At 37.8% G+C, this 19,556-nt stretch overlaps 1 protein-coding gene across 1 annotated transcript; it reads left to right on the forward strand.

Annotated features, from left to right (window-relative positions):
• Positions 1-2,054: 2,054 nt before the first annotated feature.
• Positions 2,055-11,005, forward strand: LOC139943297 (uncharacterized). Its single transcript, XM_071940122.1, has 4 exons — positions 2,055-2,210; positions 7,576-7,709; positions 8,867-9,075; positions 10,064-11,005. Coding segments are annotated over exons 1-4 (474 nt in total). The 5' UTR covers positions 2,055-2,080; the 3' UTR covers positions 10,065-11,005.
• Positions 11,006-19,556: the final 8,551 nt, after the last annotated feature.

Genomic DNA, 19,556 nt, shown 5'->3' on the forward strand with positions numbered 1-19,556 from the left:
TACATTATCTTTAAATCATCCAGTTTTATTGTAAATCTATGGACGTTGGTGTTTTGTGACGAACACATAATACAAATTACAATAGAGGCCCTCTAAAACTGTGCCATTTTTAGGTCTTTCTTTAAAGACACTGGACACTATTGGTAACTGCCTAAGACTAGTCTTCACAGTTGATGTATCTCAACATATGCATAAAATAACAAACCTGTGAAAATTTGAGCTCAATCGGTCATCGAAGTTGCGAAATAATAGTGGAAGAAAAAAACACACATGTCGCACGAAGTTGTGGCTTTTCACATGCTTGATTTCGAAACCTCAAATTCTAAGGTCGTGGGTTCGAATCCCAGCCGAGTAACATGCCTGTGATATTTGTTCACAGGACTCGGGAAAGTACTACAGTGCTAACACACATCGGTGTATCGGTAAAAACCAAAATTAATATACTTCTGTCTCGAAAACTACATTACTTCAGTGGGAGCTGTTTCTCACAATGTTTATACTATCAACCTCTCCCCATTTACCAAGTAAGGTTTTATGCTAATAATTATTTGCAGTAATTACCAATAGTGTCCACTGCCTTTAAGTAGACTGTTGCGTTTAGGATTCACTTTCCGTTTTGTATCAAATGTTGATGGTCAGTGTTCTTTACATCCTTGTGTCATGCTGTCCTGTCACGGAAATTGTCTAAATCGTTGAGAAAGATACACAATTCTCCAATCTTTTGAAAAACAAACGACGCTTTTCCAATAATATTTTCGCGTTGCCCAGCCGCGACCCAACTGGCAGCGCAGCCAAAGGCAAAATGGCAATGTCGTACACAAAATAGTAAAGGTGTGTTACGGGCAACTGAACACAGGGTATGGCCTAATACAAAGCAGTGCTTTGGGATTTACAGTTCGGTTAGTCGGTCTTCACCGCTGGGTAATGACCTTGATTGGTTGCTGACCGCTGCTAATGGACCTAGCCGATGCTCGGCTCCATTAAAGGGGCTGAACGCTATTGGTAATTACTCAAAATAATTGTTGGCACGAAAACATACTTGGTAACGAGCAATGAAGAGCTGATGTTTGTATGAAACAGTGTGAGAAACTGCTCTCCTCTGAAGTTGCGTGGTTATTAAGAAAAAGGTAATTTCAATAATTTAATGAATAAAAGACACTGGACACTTTTTTAAATGTCAAAGACCAGTCTTCTCACTTTGTGTATCTCAACATTATCCACAATAGCAAACATGTGAAAAATTTAGCTCAATTGGTCGTCGAAGATCATGCGAGAGAATGGACGAACAAACACCCTTGTACAAGTTTTATGCTTTCAGATGCTTGAATTCGCGACCTCGGCAGCTGAGGTCTCTTAGATTCAATTTGAGTGAGAAACTATGTCTTTATAAAAAACTACGCTACTTTAGAGGGAGCCGTTTCTCACAATGTTTTTTTTAGATAATCAACAACTCTCCATTGCTCGTTACCTAGCAATTTTTGATGCTAATAATTATTTTGAGTAAGGATCAATGTTGTCCTATGCCTTTAAAGGAACACGTTGCCTTGGATCGGTCGAGTTGGTCTTTGAAAAGCGTTTGTTATAATATGCATATGGGTAGAAAGATGCTGTAAAAGTAGAATACAATGATCCACACAAACATGCCTCGAAATTGCATGGTTTTCCTTTTACCTCGTCGGCTAACACGGTCGGCCATTTATGGGAGTCAAATGTTTGACTCCCATAAATGGCCGACCGTGTTAGTTCACACAGTAAAAGGAAAACCACGCTATTTCGTGGCAAACCTGTGTGGATCATTGTATTCTTCTTTTACAGCATCTTTCTACCCATATGCATTTTATAACAAACGGTTACAAACGCTTGTTTATAGACCAACTCGTCCGATCCAAGGCAACGTGTTCCTTTAACAGCGGACAGCCACTCACCACGAACTATAAACTTTTATCATCTAAGCGAACCATCATCGTACTATGAAACAGCAAACGGCCGTCTGATAATCATACTTCAGCATGAGGTCACGCCCATGAAACACAAAACTTCCTTGTTCCGCTTAGCCTAGGTATAAGAAACAATCAGATTTATGCACAGCTTCATTAGCGCCCTGGCATTCGACTTCTTAAAACTTCGACTAGCGACGATAAGCAAAATCACCAAGAACAACGTCAACATGAAGACTTTACTATTTGCTCTCGTATTTACTTCGTGTGTTGGTAAGTTACCTCGTAGAACATTTTAGTTATAACTTTAAAGGCAGTGGACACTATTGGTCATCACTCAAAATAATATTTAGCATAAAACTTTACTTGGTAACGAGTAATGGGGAGCTGTTGATAGTAAAAAAAAAAAAAAACATTGTGAGAAACGGCTCCCTCTGAAGTAACGTAGTTTTCGAGAAAGAAGTAATTTTCCACGACATTGATTACGAGATCTCAAAATTAGATTTTGAGGTTTCGAAATCAAGCATCTGAAAGCATACAACTTCGTGTAACAAGGGTGTTGTTTCATTCATATTATCTCGCGAATTTGACGACCATTGAATTCAAATTTTCACAGGTTTGTTATTTTATCCATAATAATTATGTTGAGATACAACAAGTGAGAAGACTGGCCTTTAACAATTACCAATAGTGTCCAGTGTCTTTAAAGTGAATACTATTTGCGACCTTATGAATTTGAATTATCGAATTTGACCACTGCCAAACTTGTGAAATTTATTAACCTTTTCTGCATGCTGATGCGGATTACTCACATTTAAACAAATTTGAATGAGATGGATGTTACGTTGATAGAGTGTTTTTTCGTTGTTAAAATTGGCCCGGAAAAAAAAATATAGTTGAAACTGGACGGGAAAGCTGTCGTTGAAATTGGCGGTTAAAACCTTGGTGAATTTGATAGGGGAAAATGTGTTAAATTGGCCAGGAAAATCTTGTTGAAAATAGCCGGGAATTTCTTGTTGAAATTGGAACGGAAAATCTTGTTGTGTTTGGCCGGTAAAACCTTGTTGAAATTGGCCGGTAAAAGATGACTGAAATTGACCGGCAAAACTTTGTTGAAGTTGGATGGTAAAACCTTGGTGAAATTGGCAGGAACAATTTTTTTGAGTGGCCAGCCAGGAAAATCTTGTTGATATTAGCCAGGAAAAATCTTTTAGAATTTGGCATGGAAAATCTTGTAGAAATCGTCCGGTAAAACCTGGTTGATTGGAGCCAACAATCTATTGTTAAATATAGGTTTTCTCGGTCAATTTCGAAAAATGAGCAGCCAATTGCCAAATGACCAGCTTATTCTATTTCGCACGAAATCGAATGCTACTAAAAAAGGGTCATTCGATTTCATTTTAAGACTAGTCAAATCTACTTTTAGGTCATTCGATTTAACAAAATAATCATTCAATTTAACAATTCATCGAAGCTGCATTCAAATTCGCAGGAGTGTTTTTGAGGCGTGTGTTTAGTCATTCAATTTCATTTTGAGGCAGTCAATTCTGATATTTTTGTGCAGGCTTAAAAACGCTTGGTTAACTTGTTGTTTCCTTATACGAATGTTAAAGGCATGCGGTTAATTTTTTGGCACTATTGAACATATGCCAAGATGTCTGGCACGCCAACAGATGGTTGGTGAATATTTACAAAAAACAACAACTGGAAAAACATTTAAAAAACAAAAACGAAAAACAAACATTCAAAAACATTCAAATGTCAGGTCTTGGTCAGTTAACCATTGAAGGTCACCAGAAAAAAATAAAGAAGAAAACAACCCTTATGGGGCCCAAGGTAAAGTCTACTGGAAACATAAAATAAAGAAAATAAGGTTCGCTCAATTTAAAAGTGAAGGTACGAAACGGTTTGCCTTATACAGTTTATCTGTTTATTCGTATTTCTTTAGTCGCACTTATTTGAATCCTCGGTGAGCGAAATTGATTGCCTCTGTACGAAACTGAAAATGATTAAATCAGCAAAATCTCTAGACGAACCAGCTTTGCTAAATTGAATGATGATTGTGTGTCATGAAAAAGGTTTTAAGGGAAGGTACACATTTGGTAATTGTTAAAAACCAGTCTTCTCACTTGGTGTATCCCAACATAAGCATAAAATAACAAGCCTGTGAAAATTTGAGCTCAATTGATCATCAAATTGCGAGAAAATGGTGACAGAAAAAACACCCTTGTTGGACGAATATTTGTGTGCTTTCAGATAGGGATAAAATACTTCTAGCTAGAAGTCTTTTATTATTTTGGTGAGAAATTACCTGTTTCTCAAAATCTATGCTTCTTCAGAGGGAGCCGTTTCTCACAATGTTTTATACTATCAACAGCTCTCCAGTGCTCATTACCAAATTTATTTTTTAAGATAATATTTGTTTTGAGCAATTACCAAACGTGTACCTTCCCCTTAAACGCTCATCAGAGACGGAAGTAAAAGTGAGAAGCGATCACGCGTCAGGTGAAGGGTGTGGCTGCATAGCCAATCGGCGGGGTTCTTGCTTATCACGTGGTCTCTTTCGTAAACCCAAGTGTGCAAACTACGTTTTGTATTTTCAACCTTTTCGAAATCACGGCTTGTGCTTGGGGTTCGGCTTGGGTTACATCCGTTCGGTTAAGGAAGTAACCGATGGAGCTCAAGAACGAAATGTAGTTTCGAAAAGGGCCCGTGTAAAAGGCGCCCAGTGAAGACCACTGGTATTATTTTAGTACTCGTGTTACGTTGGGCGGATGTGATATCTAACCTTGTAAACTGTGAGGTATATCCACTTGCAGTGATTTTTAAAAGCATTCGTGCTGCGAAGTCAAGGCTCAGAAATCTGCAAGATATTCATTTCATTCATCAGCGTATCACTGTTAAATGCACTGAACGCGTTTGGTAATTGTCAAAAACCACCTGGTGTATCTCAACATATGCATAAATTAACAAACCTGTGAATATTTGAGTTCAATTGGTAATTGAAGTTTCAAGAAAATGATGAAAGAAAACAAAAACCTGGTAGTACAAAATAGTGTGGGTTAAGATAGGAATGAAAAGCTTAAAGTCACCTGGAAGTGGTATTTTTTCAAAATAAAGCTTTTGTCACTAATAATGTGTGTTTTTTCAGAACCACCCCAACTCATTTAGAGATTGTTATTACATGGTGTTACCGCAAACTCTTCTATATCTTATCTCCACCATGCAAAGTTTCAAATCCTACTTAATGTGTGTTTTGATGAGTGGAATGTGAATAAACAGTTAACTAAGGTTTAAAAAAATCAGTTCTTAAGTTATTTACAAATTTAAAAGTAGACCCCGACCCGAGAGGGTGCTGTTCGTGACGTAAATCGAGGCAGACTTTGCCTGTAATGCGTAGAGCAAACACAATTGCAAAGTACATGTACGGACCAAGTCGTGAGTTTGTAAGTTTCAATTTTTTTTTGTTTTTTGTCCCGGCAATGCCGACCAGGTGTATTGCTGCTGAATGCAGAAAAACACTTTTTGAAATGAACCAACTCACGACTTGGACATACATGTACTTTGCACGTGTGTTTACTATACGCATTGCAGGCAAAGTCTGCCTCGATTGATGTCACAAAAGGGGTAGGCGGAGTCAGCCCCCAAACAACTTCGTATATTTTTAAACATATAAATCGTGACAAACAATTACTAAACAAATTGTTTTATTGTTCGTAAGCATATACTTTTATGTTTGAAAGAAAAAAATTATATTTCCAGGTGACTTTAAATTTAGTGAGAAATTACCTCTTTCTCAAAAAACTACTTTACTTCTGAGGGAGTCGTTTCTCACAATGTTTTATACTCTCAATAGCTCTCCATTGATTGTTACCAAGTATTACCAAGTAAGGTTTTATGCTAATATAGAGTTTGAGTAATTACCAATAGTGTCCAGTGCCATTAACCCGTGCAGTGATGCACTGCCCCTGTCAGATATACACGACTGACATTGGTTTAATTGCAGTCTAAAGAATCAAATTTTCGTGGATACAAATTTATATTATATTCGAATAACCTGTACTTAGATGTTAAAAGTTTCCCCAAAAGCATTGTTATTACCTGAAACATGCTTTTCTTAAAAACAGAGATAATTTCACACTCATTTATGCTTCCGGACTGAAGCCTTTTATTAGGCATCTGAAAACACACAACATTGTGCAACACGAGTGTTTTCCCTTGCATTTATAATTCATTGCAACTTAGATGAGTCCGAATGTTCACAGATTCGTTATTTTATGCATAATGGGATATCCAAGTGAGAAGACTGGTCTTTGACAATTGCCATGTGTTCAGGGCCATTAAGCACATAATAGTATTTCTTAAAGGGAAGGTACACGTTTGGTAATTACTCAAAACAAATATTGACTTAAAAACTGACTTGGTAACGAGCATTTGAGAGCTGTTGATAGTATAAAACATTGTGGGAAACGACTCCCTCTAAAGTAACGTAGTTTTTGAGAAAGAGGTAATTTATCTCTAAAATAATAAAATACTTCTAGCTAGGAGTCTTTTATTCTTATTTGAAAGCACACAAATGCGTCCAACAAGGGTGTTTTTTCTTTCATCATTTTTCTCGCAACTTCAATGACCAATTAATGAGCCCAAGTTTTCGCAGGCTTGTTATTTTATGGTTATGATGGGACACACCAAGTGAGAAGACTGGTATTTGACAATTACCAAACATGTACCTTCCCTTTAACAGAAACAAGTTTGTACCAGCCCTTGTTTTCATTGTTGTGGCTGGTGCCAAACTCTGAGAGGGGGTGGGGTATTGATCTTTCTCTCCCGTACTTTATCTGTGATACAGCTTTTGTATAAGAGTGCCATCTTATTTTGCTAAGCAACAACATTTTGGCAAACAGCATTTTCTGCTTAAAGAGCTCTGTGGAATACTAAGCTTGAAACAATTGTGTACAGTGCATGCAATGAGTCGATGGTGTTTGATAACTGATAATATAAACAATATAAATAATAACCAGTTTCATAGCACTTTTCACGCCCGAAAGGCTTCTCAAAGCGCTTCCAACATTACTACTACATTGGTCACTGGGCCGAACTAAATCATTCCTTAAACCATCTCAGCTCCCTGGGCAGTGTACAGCCTTGTGCAACATTGATATGCGCTAATCGGCTAAACCAATCACAAGAATCATCTCTGCCCTCACAGGTACCCATTTTACCCCTGGATAGAGATGAACAAGTTCAGATAAGTGTCTTGCTCAGGGACACAGGTGTTACGAACGGGGCTCGAACCCACACTCTGCTGAACAGAAACACCAGAGCTTGAGTCCGGAGCTCTTGTCCACTCCTGCCACGACACCATACAATGCTCTCTTATGGTTTGAATACGAAAGTAATGGTCTGTTGTTTTTGTTCAGCAGGGTTGTGGGTTTGAGTCCCTGTGACGACACGCTGTCACAGTGAGGGGCTTTCGGGACGCTTGGTGGCAGCAGACCTAGCAGGTAAAATCCATTGTTCTCGGTAATACGCGCATGCTCAGAGCTACGTAAACAATGGACATTTACCTGGTAAGTCTGCTGCCACCTAGCGTTCCAAAGTCCCCCATTAGTCACAATTATTGTAATTCCTTTTGCAGGGAGTCTGTTTGCCGTGGAATGCTACACCTGCCTCTACTCGCCTGGGTCAGGTGGTTTTTTTGGTGGTGATGGATGCAACGACCCGTTCAACGCAACTTCCCAACCGACCGCATCGTGTGACGGCTCGTGTGCTGTAAGTGCAATTCTGCTTTTATTTCAAGTGTTGTCTTAGGTCAATGCTATAGTCCTTTTTTACCGTGAAGCCATCTTGAATTTCTCCAATTGGTATCAATTTAACAAACCGAGGCTGGAAGAAAAAAATAGTCTGGTTCCTATTTTCAACATGATTGTGATCCTTCACTATTGTTATCCTTTAACCGATGTGACCTCTGACGTCACACGAAAACCATCGGCCAGCTAGAAAGTGTATGCAATCTTACCATAGACCCCCTTTACAGATAGGAAAAAAACAATGCATTCTGGGATAGGAAGCGATGTTCGTCATGCATATAACGTGCATAGCTTACTCGTAAACTTTCCCAAAATGCATCATAATCACCAGTTCCGGCCTATCTGTAAAGGGGTCTATGACTACGCGTCTTTTTGCCCTGTGCACAGCTGTGAATAACGTATACAGTGTTTTCAACAGAGGGCGGTTTTAATGTAAACATAGGTCACATCGTACACAGTTACGAAGAACAAGATGGAGGCGGCACGATAAGGGTCTCAAGACCTGTATCGTAAGTCCTAAGATTAAACCAAGTTAGGAAGAATTTTGCTTTAACAACGAATGGCACGTAAACCGATGTCATAACGAAACTTGAAGGCACTGGACACTATTATTGGTAACTACTCAACATTATTGTTAGCATAAAAACTTAACGAGTATTGGAGAACTGTTGATAGTATTAAACATTGTGAGAACGGCTCCCGTTGAAAGCTGGCATGGTCGAATTACCGTGTGATAAAGGCCCGAGCCGAAGGCGAGGGTCTTTATCGAGCGGCAACGACCCTGCAAGGTTTTAAACAGACGTTTAAGAACGGGTAAATATAGTAACATTGGCTTTTGTTTAACAGTTGCTGGCAGTGCAAGCACTTTATGAAATCCACCATGTACATGAACTGACAAACCCGTAGAAGTTTCAGATCGATCGGCCATCTGGGTCATCACGAGAGTATGACATTTCAGACTGATACATTTCAAGAGATGTCTTCTACTATCATCAGAATTAGAGAGTGCAATTTTTATGTAAATCTGTGATCTTCACGATTTGTGTTTCTTACCAACTTTGTATTACGTTCCTTTAACATTATATGACTATAATTGTTATTATGTATGTTTTGTTTCAGAAAACTTCTACCCGTGAAAACGGTGAGATCACGGCTCTTGCTCGCGCGTGTCTCCCAGGGCAATGCCCAGAGGCCTGCGCAACATTAGGGAACACCGAGGTCTGTGTGTATTGCTGTACTGGGGACAAATGCAACGGCGCATCCACCGTGACTTTTGGTCTGATGACGGCTTGCGTCACCGCACTCGCGGCCTGGATGAATTCAGCCTGGTAAGAGAGTTATATTATAGGCTTTCACCATGGTGCAGCAATCTTGAGATCGTTCCCACTGATATCAATGTAACCGTAACCAAGACGAGGCTGGAAGCACAAAATAGTCTGGTCCCTACTTGCAAAAGCATTCATTATTGTTATTCGGTATAAGGATCATGACCAAGATGGAGACAGCATGAAAATGGTCAGTTAGAAACTCGTATGTCTTTATTTTCATTTAATATTACAGGCACTGGACACCTTTTGTTATTGTCTAAGACCAGTATTTATGTTCAGTGTATCCCAGCATACGCATTAAAACCAAATTATGTGAAATTTTTTACCAATCGGTCATCAAATTGCAAGAGAACAATGAAAGAAAAAAAACACCCTTGTTGCTCAAGTTTGTTTGCTTCGTATCCAGATGCAAAAAGGTGCTTCAGGCCTGAAGTATTTTAATAATGAAGTGAACAATTAACCTTTTCAATTTGGAGTCATTTTTCACGGTGTTTTATACAACCACTCTCTAATGATCGTTATATCAATATTTTGAATGATAGTAACTACATTTCTGTAATTACAAATAGCTTTCTGTACTTTTAAGTCATAACAAATAAAAACACATTTTAAGACAAATAACTATAAAAGTTATTCGTGGCAAATATATGTTCGCATATAGAAGTCGGTAAATCAGTTTGCGATTTTGTTTAATAAACACTTAACCAGCTTTAGTTTACTCGGAGTTTCAATGATAATTTTTGTCAAAAGGAAAGTAAAAAAAAAAAATCAGGATCGTCTTAACCCTTTTCATTTATGTTATACTACGGTGTATTGAAAAAAAAAAACAAAAAAAAGAAAAACCACCAGACCCGCAATCTCACCATGTCAACTGTTTGTTTGTGATGTTTGGGGAATGTTTGTTTGTTTGTATGTTTTATCTATTTTGGGTTTAGCTATCTGAAACGTGTTTCAACCTCGTTATCAACCCTCTTTCATTTCTCTACAGAGTTGCTGGACCAACATGTCACTTATGGGACTAGAGAGGAGCCAAGCTTAGCTACGAACCATCCTTGGCTCTCCGCCATCTGCTTCTAGTCGTTCATATTATTGTAGATAGCATGCTCCATATGTAGGAGGAGGGGGGGGGTAAGGTTTACCTAGTCGCGTCTTTTACCTGAGTTTAGTTCCTCCTTTGAAAGTTTTTAGAAGAGGAAAAACGAAACGCAGTTTAATTTTAAAGGCAGTGGACACTATTGGTAATTACTCAAAATAATTATTAGCATAAAACCTTACTTGGTAACGAGTAGTAATTGGGAGAAGTTGATAGAATACAACAGTGTGAGAAGCGGCTGAAGTGATGTAGTTTTCGAAAAAGAAGTAATTTTCCACGAATTTGATTTCGAGACCTCAAGTTTAGAACTTGAGGTCTCGAAATCAACCATCTAAACGCACAGAACTTCGTGTGAAAAGGGTGTTTTTTCTTTCATTATTATCTCGCAAGTTCGACGACCGATTGAGCTCAAATTTTCACAGGTTTGTTATTTTATGCATATGTTGAGATACACCAACTCTGAAGGCTAGTCTTTGACAATTACCAATAGTGTCCACTGGCTTTAAATATTTTGGTTGCAACTAATTATTTGAAATCAACAGTTATGTGTTTGAACCTGGTGAAATAATGTTAGCATCATTTTCATATGCAATTCATTTTTCTAGCAGCATCCCTTTAATGGGTTTGTCTCACGTGGCGATACTTTTGTGAAGATGCGGTTTCTATGGAAACTGAAGTATGACGTCAGTGGATCACTCATCTTACATGAATTAACCCCTGAGTGTATATTTTTGGAATATGTTGAACAGAAACAAAGACATCTTATGAAGGGGTTAAATGTGTACATAAGTAAAAAATAAAATAAAATAAAAACGTTGTTACTTATTTTATGAAAAACTGGCTGGTCTTTTCCTTTATTGTCATGACCCACTTTCGAATGGGAAACTTTTGGACTGCTTTTTCTCACATTTTGCACCAGGGCCCAATTTCATGGCTCTGCATACCGATCTCCATTCTCCGCTTACGGTGCAAGCGCAGAATTTCTCACCTAGCTTGGGTAAGCCTAGACTACCTAGTAACGTAAAGTCCGCAAGCGCAGAAGCCAAAATTCCTCGTTAACCCGTGAAATACGCTTGACGTTAGCAGGGAAATTCCCTGCTTCCGTAAGCGTCGATTCTTTGCTTACAGTAAGCAGAGCCTTGAAATTTGGCCCGTTATTGCGCGTGCTCAGACCCACGTGCGCAATACTGAGCATGTACGCGCAAAATCAGAGTCGCAAAAAGGACCTTTAAATCTGCTGCCGCCAGCGTCTCAAAAGTCTCCAATTGCGGTCCCACCCGTTTTGTTTTTGTAAGCCAAGACAGTAAAGTATGGAGTAATGCAAGAAAATGGATGACACTGTTGACCAAGTTAATACAGACCGTATCTTCAATTGTGAGATTTTAGAATTGCCGGCTTTGTCCTTTTTTATCCTATCCTTAAAATTCACGGTAAATGTAAACTATTATTGCATTATTAACTAAGCAAAGGCTTGATTATGTGGAATGATGGGATGTCAATTATCAACAAATGAGCAAGAGTGCACGCCCTCATGTGTGATTCAGCTGTAAAAAGAAACACTATATGACTGAATTCCAAAAATTCGTTGGTCTCGTACAGTTGCCTTTAAGACTGGGTTGCTCTAAAAATCAAAGAAGTGGTGGCAGACTTTCAAAAATGGATTTCGTTTAAACTTTGCACAAGTGAAGGCCATCCACCAAAATGTAAAAATAAAGCATAAGTTTTGCATTTACACCTTTGTTGCCATGGCAACGGTCAAAAGTAGAAAATTACCATACTTCACCTAATTTAGCTCTTTTCATGAGTAAAAATTACCCAAAGTTGAGGGCTCCACTGTGTAAAAACCAAATAGTGGACCTACCTCTCAGCTGGATATGATAAATATCCATCCTTAATCTTTCCAAAAATGCGTTTGACAAAAGTACAGTTAATTGTGAATGGAAGATTCCATTATTTCAAAAAGGGGTGTTTTGAGGAAAAGTCAATTTTGGAAATACAGGGGGTTGCTAAAATTGTCAGAAGTCCAAAAGTGGCATATTTAGGAAAGTTTTGCTTCCAGGCATGAAAGATAAGATACTGGTCTGTAAGATCTTCAAAACAAAAGTTTTGGTATTTGTTGTACTGGGGAGCAGTGCTGCCACAAACTTCGTCCTTTTTTGGAAAAAAATGTGTTTATTTTCAAATTGTATGAATTTTTGTTTAAATAGGTTTTGTTTACTCTTTGCACATGTTAATTCCTTCAACCAAAGTGTAAAAAGAAAGCATAGTTTTTGCATTGCACTTTGGTTGCCATGACAGCGGTCAAAAATAAGAAATCTGCCATATTTCACCTAATTTAGCTCTTTTCTGAAAATTACCCAAAGTTGAAGGCTTCACTGTTAAAGACCAAATATATTACCTGCCTTTCAACTGAATATGGTAAATATAAACCCTTGGTCTTTCCAAAAGTGCACCTGACACAGGTACAGTCAATTGTGAATGGAATAATCCATTATTTCCAAAAAGGGGTGTTTTGAACAAAGTTCAACTTGGGAAATAGAGGGGGTTGCTAAGTTTGTCAGAAGTCCGAAAGTAGCATATTTTGGAAAGTTTGGCTACCAGGCTTGAAAGATAAGATACTGGTCTGTAGGAATTTCAACAAAATGTTTTGGTATTTGTTGAACTGGGGAGCAGTGTTGTCAGAAGCTTCATGCTTTTTGGCGATTGTATAGATTTAAAGTTATAAAATAATGCTCTTTTTATGACTTTCTACATGCTTAACAATGATGAAGACTGACAAAATATCAGGACAAAATATAATAAAGCATCTTATGACAACATAACTCCCAGTTGTATAAACAGGCATCACATAATTAAAAAAGAATTTTTTTGTATTTTTTGAACTGGGGAGCAGTGTTGCCAGAAACTTCATGCCTTTTAAAAAAAAGGGTGTATTTTGCAAATTTCATAATCATATGAAAAAATAATGCTCTCTAATTACTTTTTACATGCTGAACAATGATGTTGATTAAAAAAAAAACAGGCACACAATAGAGCAAAGCATTTTACAAGTATAAAAATGTAACTCTCAATTGTATAAAGATGCATCACAAAGAGATTCTGTGGTATGTTTGTGGTCATTTACGTTTGGCTATAGCAGCTATACAATCTTTAACAAAATGTTCAATTTTCTTGACAAAATGGATGTTCACAGCTCTTCGTTTGAACATAAAAAATGTCTAACACGTCCTTAACACTGCACAGAGGCATCACATAATCAGTGACTGCGTGTACAATTAATGGTTACGTAAATCAAATAATTTTCAAGTTCCCTAATCGAACATAGCCGGATAACACTATTACCAGCCGAATTAGCTTGGGGTGAGTCTTCGAACTTTACATTGTATACAGTTATATTTTTTATACTTGTAAGCTGCTTTGCTTTTTTTTCAATCAACATCATTGTTCAGCATGTAAGAAATGCCAATAAAGAGAATTAATTTTTTTTATTTTTTTTCAAATTTTACCATGTTTAGGCAGTGTCACTACATGATACAGTTGCCTATTTGTGCTCCCCAGACATGAAAACACAAATAATCGCCCAATTACAACCGAAATGGCAAATATTCCCTTAAGGTGACTGAAGACAGCACAAACTTTCCTACTATTAATGATGCGCAATGGAAATTTTAAAAAGGGACTTTCAACAAAGGAGGCGCTTTGTAATGCATTGTCAACAAAATTTGATATGCTTGGGGGCTGGGCATGCAGGGGGGGGGGGGTAGTATAAAATCCAAAACTTAGGTCATTAAAAATATTCTTGATCAATGTTGGGTAGTCCACAAGGCTACAGTGTGCTCATGAAAGGTGCCGGATTGATGGAAGACTTAAAAGTGTTATTTATTCAATCTAAAGAAAACAAGTTAAAAATGCTTTTTTTTTAGGCAGTACTGTTACAACAGGATACAATTGCCCAAGTTTTTCTCAAAAGTTTTTCTCAAAGGACCAATGTTGGCCCGAAATACAACCGAAAGGAAAACATTCTGAGACCCTTGGCAAATTGTCATTTTGAGGGCCAAAAATAGGGTAAAAATGTTGATTTTGCAAATTTCTAAAAACATGCGCTAATGATGTTCTAAAAATAGCATTAGGGTAAAAGTTAAAGCAATAATTTTTTTGTCTCAAGTTAAGCATAGGACGACTCAATGTATTGATGTGAAAGGTTTTATGAAAAAAAGAATGCACATTGGCTGGGTGGAGTTGCAAATATATGCTAAAATACAGTTTTTTAGACCCCAAAATTGGCAAAAAATAGCCAAAACACAAATGAACTGTTACCATGGCGATGGGCTATATAGTGATTTCAAAAGTTTACTTTATTTGAATGCACCTCAAGTCCCTTCCACCCATCAGGTTAAAAAAAAAAAAAATATTTTTACCCAATAATAATGTATAATTTTTTGCCATTTGTTGCGTTTTTGCCCTGACAAAGTGCTAACTTTCCAGCAAAACTGTGTTCGCGAACTTAAAATACCCAAACATTTTATTGCATTTTTTTGTAGGTTGGTACCTTATCTTCCAACTATAAAAGTGTCATATTCCACAAAGTGCCACTTTCGGACTTATGGCCCCATTCGATACCCCTATTTTTCGCTATAAGAAAATATGACAAAAACACCCCTATTTGAAATAGTGGTCTGATCCAAAGTTGATCGCACACTTAATTTTTAAAAACATTTTCTGAAAGAGTAAACATGGTTGTGCAACATGTGTGAAAGAAAAACTCCAACGTCTTCCCCTTTAGACGTACCAGTGCTTTCAATTTACCTATATTTTAACTCTTAAAAAAGGTAAAAACTTGGAAAATTTGCTGAAAATCTTATTTTGGCCGTAACCATGGCAACCAATGTCTGATATAACTTTTTTTTTCGATTTTTGTGTATTGTGTACCCATACCTACTCATACATGGAGTTTTGCCAAAATCCATTTTTTGAAGTGACAAGGAGGCCACTGACCCGGGTGAGCCTTTGGAATGACGTCTAAGCTATTTGAACGCACCCTGTGTATGTAAGCAACCCATCCAAGGGGTCCTGGATAGACTGGCCGCTGATGGGGCCGATCGAAGCAAATCCCTATCCATGTGGTTTGTTTTGAAACCTCAGCGAGGGTTGTTGTTTATGTAAACTGTAAATTATTGGCTTGAGCAGGAGACTACGTGGCAACGCTTTTTGAAATAATCATATAATGGGTTTGCGCGTATAACACACATATATACGAACAGCTGGACATGCCAAAACGTCATGACCTATATATGCCCTATACGCTAAGTATATACGGACTTTCAAGAAAGATATGTTATTGCAGTGATGCATTCTGAGACCCAATTATGTAGCACACTAAAGAGTTAACAAGGTGCTACGGCGCATTCAGCAGCCTCAGCCAGGAACACCGGGGTGAACCCCTTCTCTTTTCGTAAAGTGCACTTGATCCTTTTATATAAACGTTACACAACACATGACCAACGGCTTTTAGGAAGCAATGGTCAAAACGGCCGGGATTCGAACCCATACTCTGCTGATCAGAAACACTACAGTTTGAATTCGGCGCTCTTAATCGCACGGCCACGACACTTCACCACGACACTTTAGGATTCTCTACACAAAATACCGAAGTTTTACAGTGTATACACAAAGGCAGTGGACACTATTGGTAATTACCCAAAATAATTATCATCATAAAACCTTTCTTGATTACGAGTAATGGGGAGAGGTTGACGGTGTAAAAAATTGTGAGAAAAAGAAACAGCTCCCTCTGAAGTAACGTAGTTTTCGAGAAAGAAGCAATTTTGCCACGAATTTGATTTCGAGACCTCAAGTTTAGAAATTGAGGTCTCAACATCAAGCATCAACACACACACAACTTCGTGTGACAAGGGTGTTTTTTCTTTCACTGTTATCTCGCAAATTGGACGACTGATTGAGCTCAAATTTTCACAGGTTTGTTATTTTATGCATAAGTTGAGATACAATAACAAACCTGTAAAAATTTGAGCTCAACCAGTCATCGAAGTTGCGAGATATGAATGAAAGAAAAAATTGGAAGCTCCACCACGTGGCCAAATCTATGCCTAGTTTATAATTTCAATGGTTTAAATAGACATTACATTTTCATGTAGTTTATTAAATTCATAAAACTTCGTTTCGTTTATTATGCATGGTTGTGAAACCAACGACCCTCAGAGAAAGCGAACTTAAAGCCATTGGACCCTTTCGGTTATAATAAAATAATAAAAGTTCACAGATTTACAAATAATTTACAGGGTTTACAGAAGGTATAGTAGTGAAAGACTTCTCTTGAAATATTATTCCATGAAAAGATTTACTTTTTGAGAAAACAGTTAAACAATATCAATTCTCGATAGCGAGAATTACGGATTTATTTTAAACACATGTCATGACACGGCGAAACGCGCGGATACAAGGGTGGGTTTTCCCGTTATTTTCTCCCAACTCCGATGACCGATTGAGCCTAAATTTTCACAGGTTTGTTATTTTATAATATATAAGTTGTGATACACGAAGTGTGGGCCTTGGCCAATACCGTTTACCGAAAGTGTCCAATGGCTTGAACCACTGACAAATAAATAACTCACTTAAAGTCACTATTGTTAATTACTCAAACAAATTATTAGCATAAAACCTTACTTGGTAACGAGTAATGGAGAGCTGCTGATAGTATAAAACATTGTGAGAAACTTCTTCTTGTGAAAGTAGTTTTCGAGTAAAAAGTAATTTTCCACGAATTTGATTTCGAGACCCAAAGCACCAAACTTCGTGTGATAAGGGTATTTTTTCTTTCATTTTTATCTCGCAACTTCGACGACCATTTCGGTTCAAAGATTTTAAAGCATTTTTATACCAAGATACACCAAGTGCACAGACTTGTTTTTGACAATTCCCAATAAAGTGTCCATTGTCTTGCAAGAGAAGACAAAAAGGGAAATTTCAGTTTAAAGTATGAGAGGAAAACTCTCGAGATTTATCGATCGCAGTCAGGTATACGGGACTGCAAATCCAATCAACTAAGTGCCGTGGGGTGGATTTCACAAAGGTAGTCCTAACTTAGGACTAGTCCTAGGCAATGCTAAGAGATAGGACTGGTCCTAAGTTAGGACCAGTAACTCATCCTAACTTAGGACTGGTCATATCTCTTAGCATTGCCTAGGACTAGTCCTAACTTAGGACTACCTTTGTGAAATCCACCCCAGGCGTGATTCGAACGGGGGTCTTTGATGTGGTGGGCCACAATTTCCTTTCGGTCAATTACATAATATCAAATGAAAGCATAATGACATTTTCATATTCGTATGGGCATCCATTTTTGTTGGGTAACCGTCAAATCGGCCCAAGCAAGAACAATTTGAATCTTATATACGAGCGGATACGAGCACCGAATTCAAGCTCTGGTGATTCTGTTCACCGGAGGTTGGGTTCGAATCCCGGTCATGACACCTGTGTCCCTGAGCAAGACACTTCACTATAATTGCTTCTCTCCACCCGGGTGCACTCATGTGTAAATTGGTACCTGTAAAGGCAGAGATGGTTCTTGTGACTGGTTTAGCCGAGAGTAGCGCATTACTGGTCCACATTTTGCACACAGGGAGCTGAGATGGTTTAAGGAGTGAAGCGCTTTGGAACGCCCTCATTACTATTATTTTTATGTTTGTGTACGTCTGGCTTGTTTTCATTTTGTGTTCAGTAGCTTGTGAGGTTGGTGGGCATTTACTCTCGGGTCAGATCTAACCCATAAACTTCCAGAATAGGGTGCTCTCGGCCTTCAAATATAACAATACTAAACATTGCTGGAGTGTTCAGTGTTCCAAAAAGTTTTGCTGAAAAAAAAAATCATATTAATATAAATTAACCAGTATTTGTTTGCATAAAACTATGCCTTGATTATCACAACATCATTGCAACGATTGCATTCACTTTTAATTGTAACTAAAATTAATTTGTATAACCAAAGTGTATACGTAAACCCCAAACGGGCACCAATAACATTATTTCTGGCACAAAGTCACACCCATGAAACTAAAAGATTCATTTTAATTTTTCGCAGTATGGTTCTGTTTTTATGTAGGTATATAAACTGCAAGGTTTGAGGACCACCTCATTTACACCCGGCCGGAAACTTCTAGAATATTCAACTAATACCCAGCTCGCTAAATCACCAAACAGCGTCAACATGAAGACCCTACTATTTGCTCTCGTATTTACTTTGTGTGTGGGTAAGTCACCTCGTAAATAGTTTTAATTTTACCCACAAATGGAGACTTTCAAGACGCTTGGTGGCAGCAGACCTACCAGGTAAAATCCATTGTTCTTGATAATGTGCGCACGCTCACAACTACGTGAATAATGGACATTAATTTACCTGGTAAGTCTGCTGCCACCTAGCGCCTCAAAGTCTACCATTCAGTTCATTGGTTCGCTTTTGCGACCTACTGATTACTTAAAATGATGTTATTTGACCACTGCCAAACTTGTGAAATTTAACAACTTAATTTGATTGATGTGGATTAACAACTTTTAACAAAATTTAATGGGCTGGATGTTAATTTGAATGATTTTTTGATGTTTAAATATAACGGGAGAACATAATTGAAAAAAGCAAGGAAAATAGTGTCGAAACTTAAAGAATTTGGGTAAACTCAGTTCCAAGATAATGATGGTAGAAAGCTTTCCTTTAATTACAACTTGCTAAGGTGCTGTAGTATTTCAGAAACGAGTAAAACAAGTTTCAAAATAAATGTTTGTCTCAGTGACATTATTTCAGCATGTAAACACGTATTAACAAATTATTATAAAAAAAAAACCTTAACTTGTTGTAACGATTTTACATGCTAAGTTGATTGAGCTCGACAATGTTATAACAGTTATTACAATTCCTACAGGGAGTCTGTTCGCTCTCAAATGCGTCACCTGCTTGTCATCCTGCAATGATCCCTTCACTGCAAATCCCGATCTACTCAATACTTGTCTTCTCGGAACTTGTATTGTAAGTAAAAGTACAATGCTATAATCGTTGCATTATTATTGTCGACATTTAGGCATACTGGTGCTTTCACAAAACTCTTCCTAACTTAAAGACACTAGACACTATTGGTAATGTTCAAAGACAAGTCTTCACAGTTGTTGTATCTCGACATATGCATACGATAACAAACCTGTGAAAATTTGAGCTCAATCGGTCGTCGATGTTACGAGATATTAATGACAGAAAAAACACCCTTGTCGCACCATTGTCACACGAAGTTGTGTGCTTTCAGATGCTTGATTTCAAGACCTCAAATTCTAAATCTGAAGTCTCGAAATCAAATTCGGGGAAAATTACTTCTTTCTCGAAAAC

Source organism: Asterias amurensis, chromosome 10 (assembly GCF_032118995.1).
Source record: "Asterias amurensis chromosome 10, ASM3211899v1".
NCBI classification, from domain to species: Eukaryota; Metazoa; Echinodermata; class Asteroidea; order Forcipulatida; family Asteriidae; genus Asterias; species Asterias amurensis.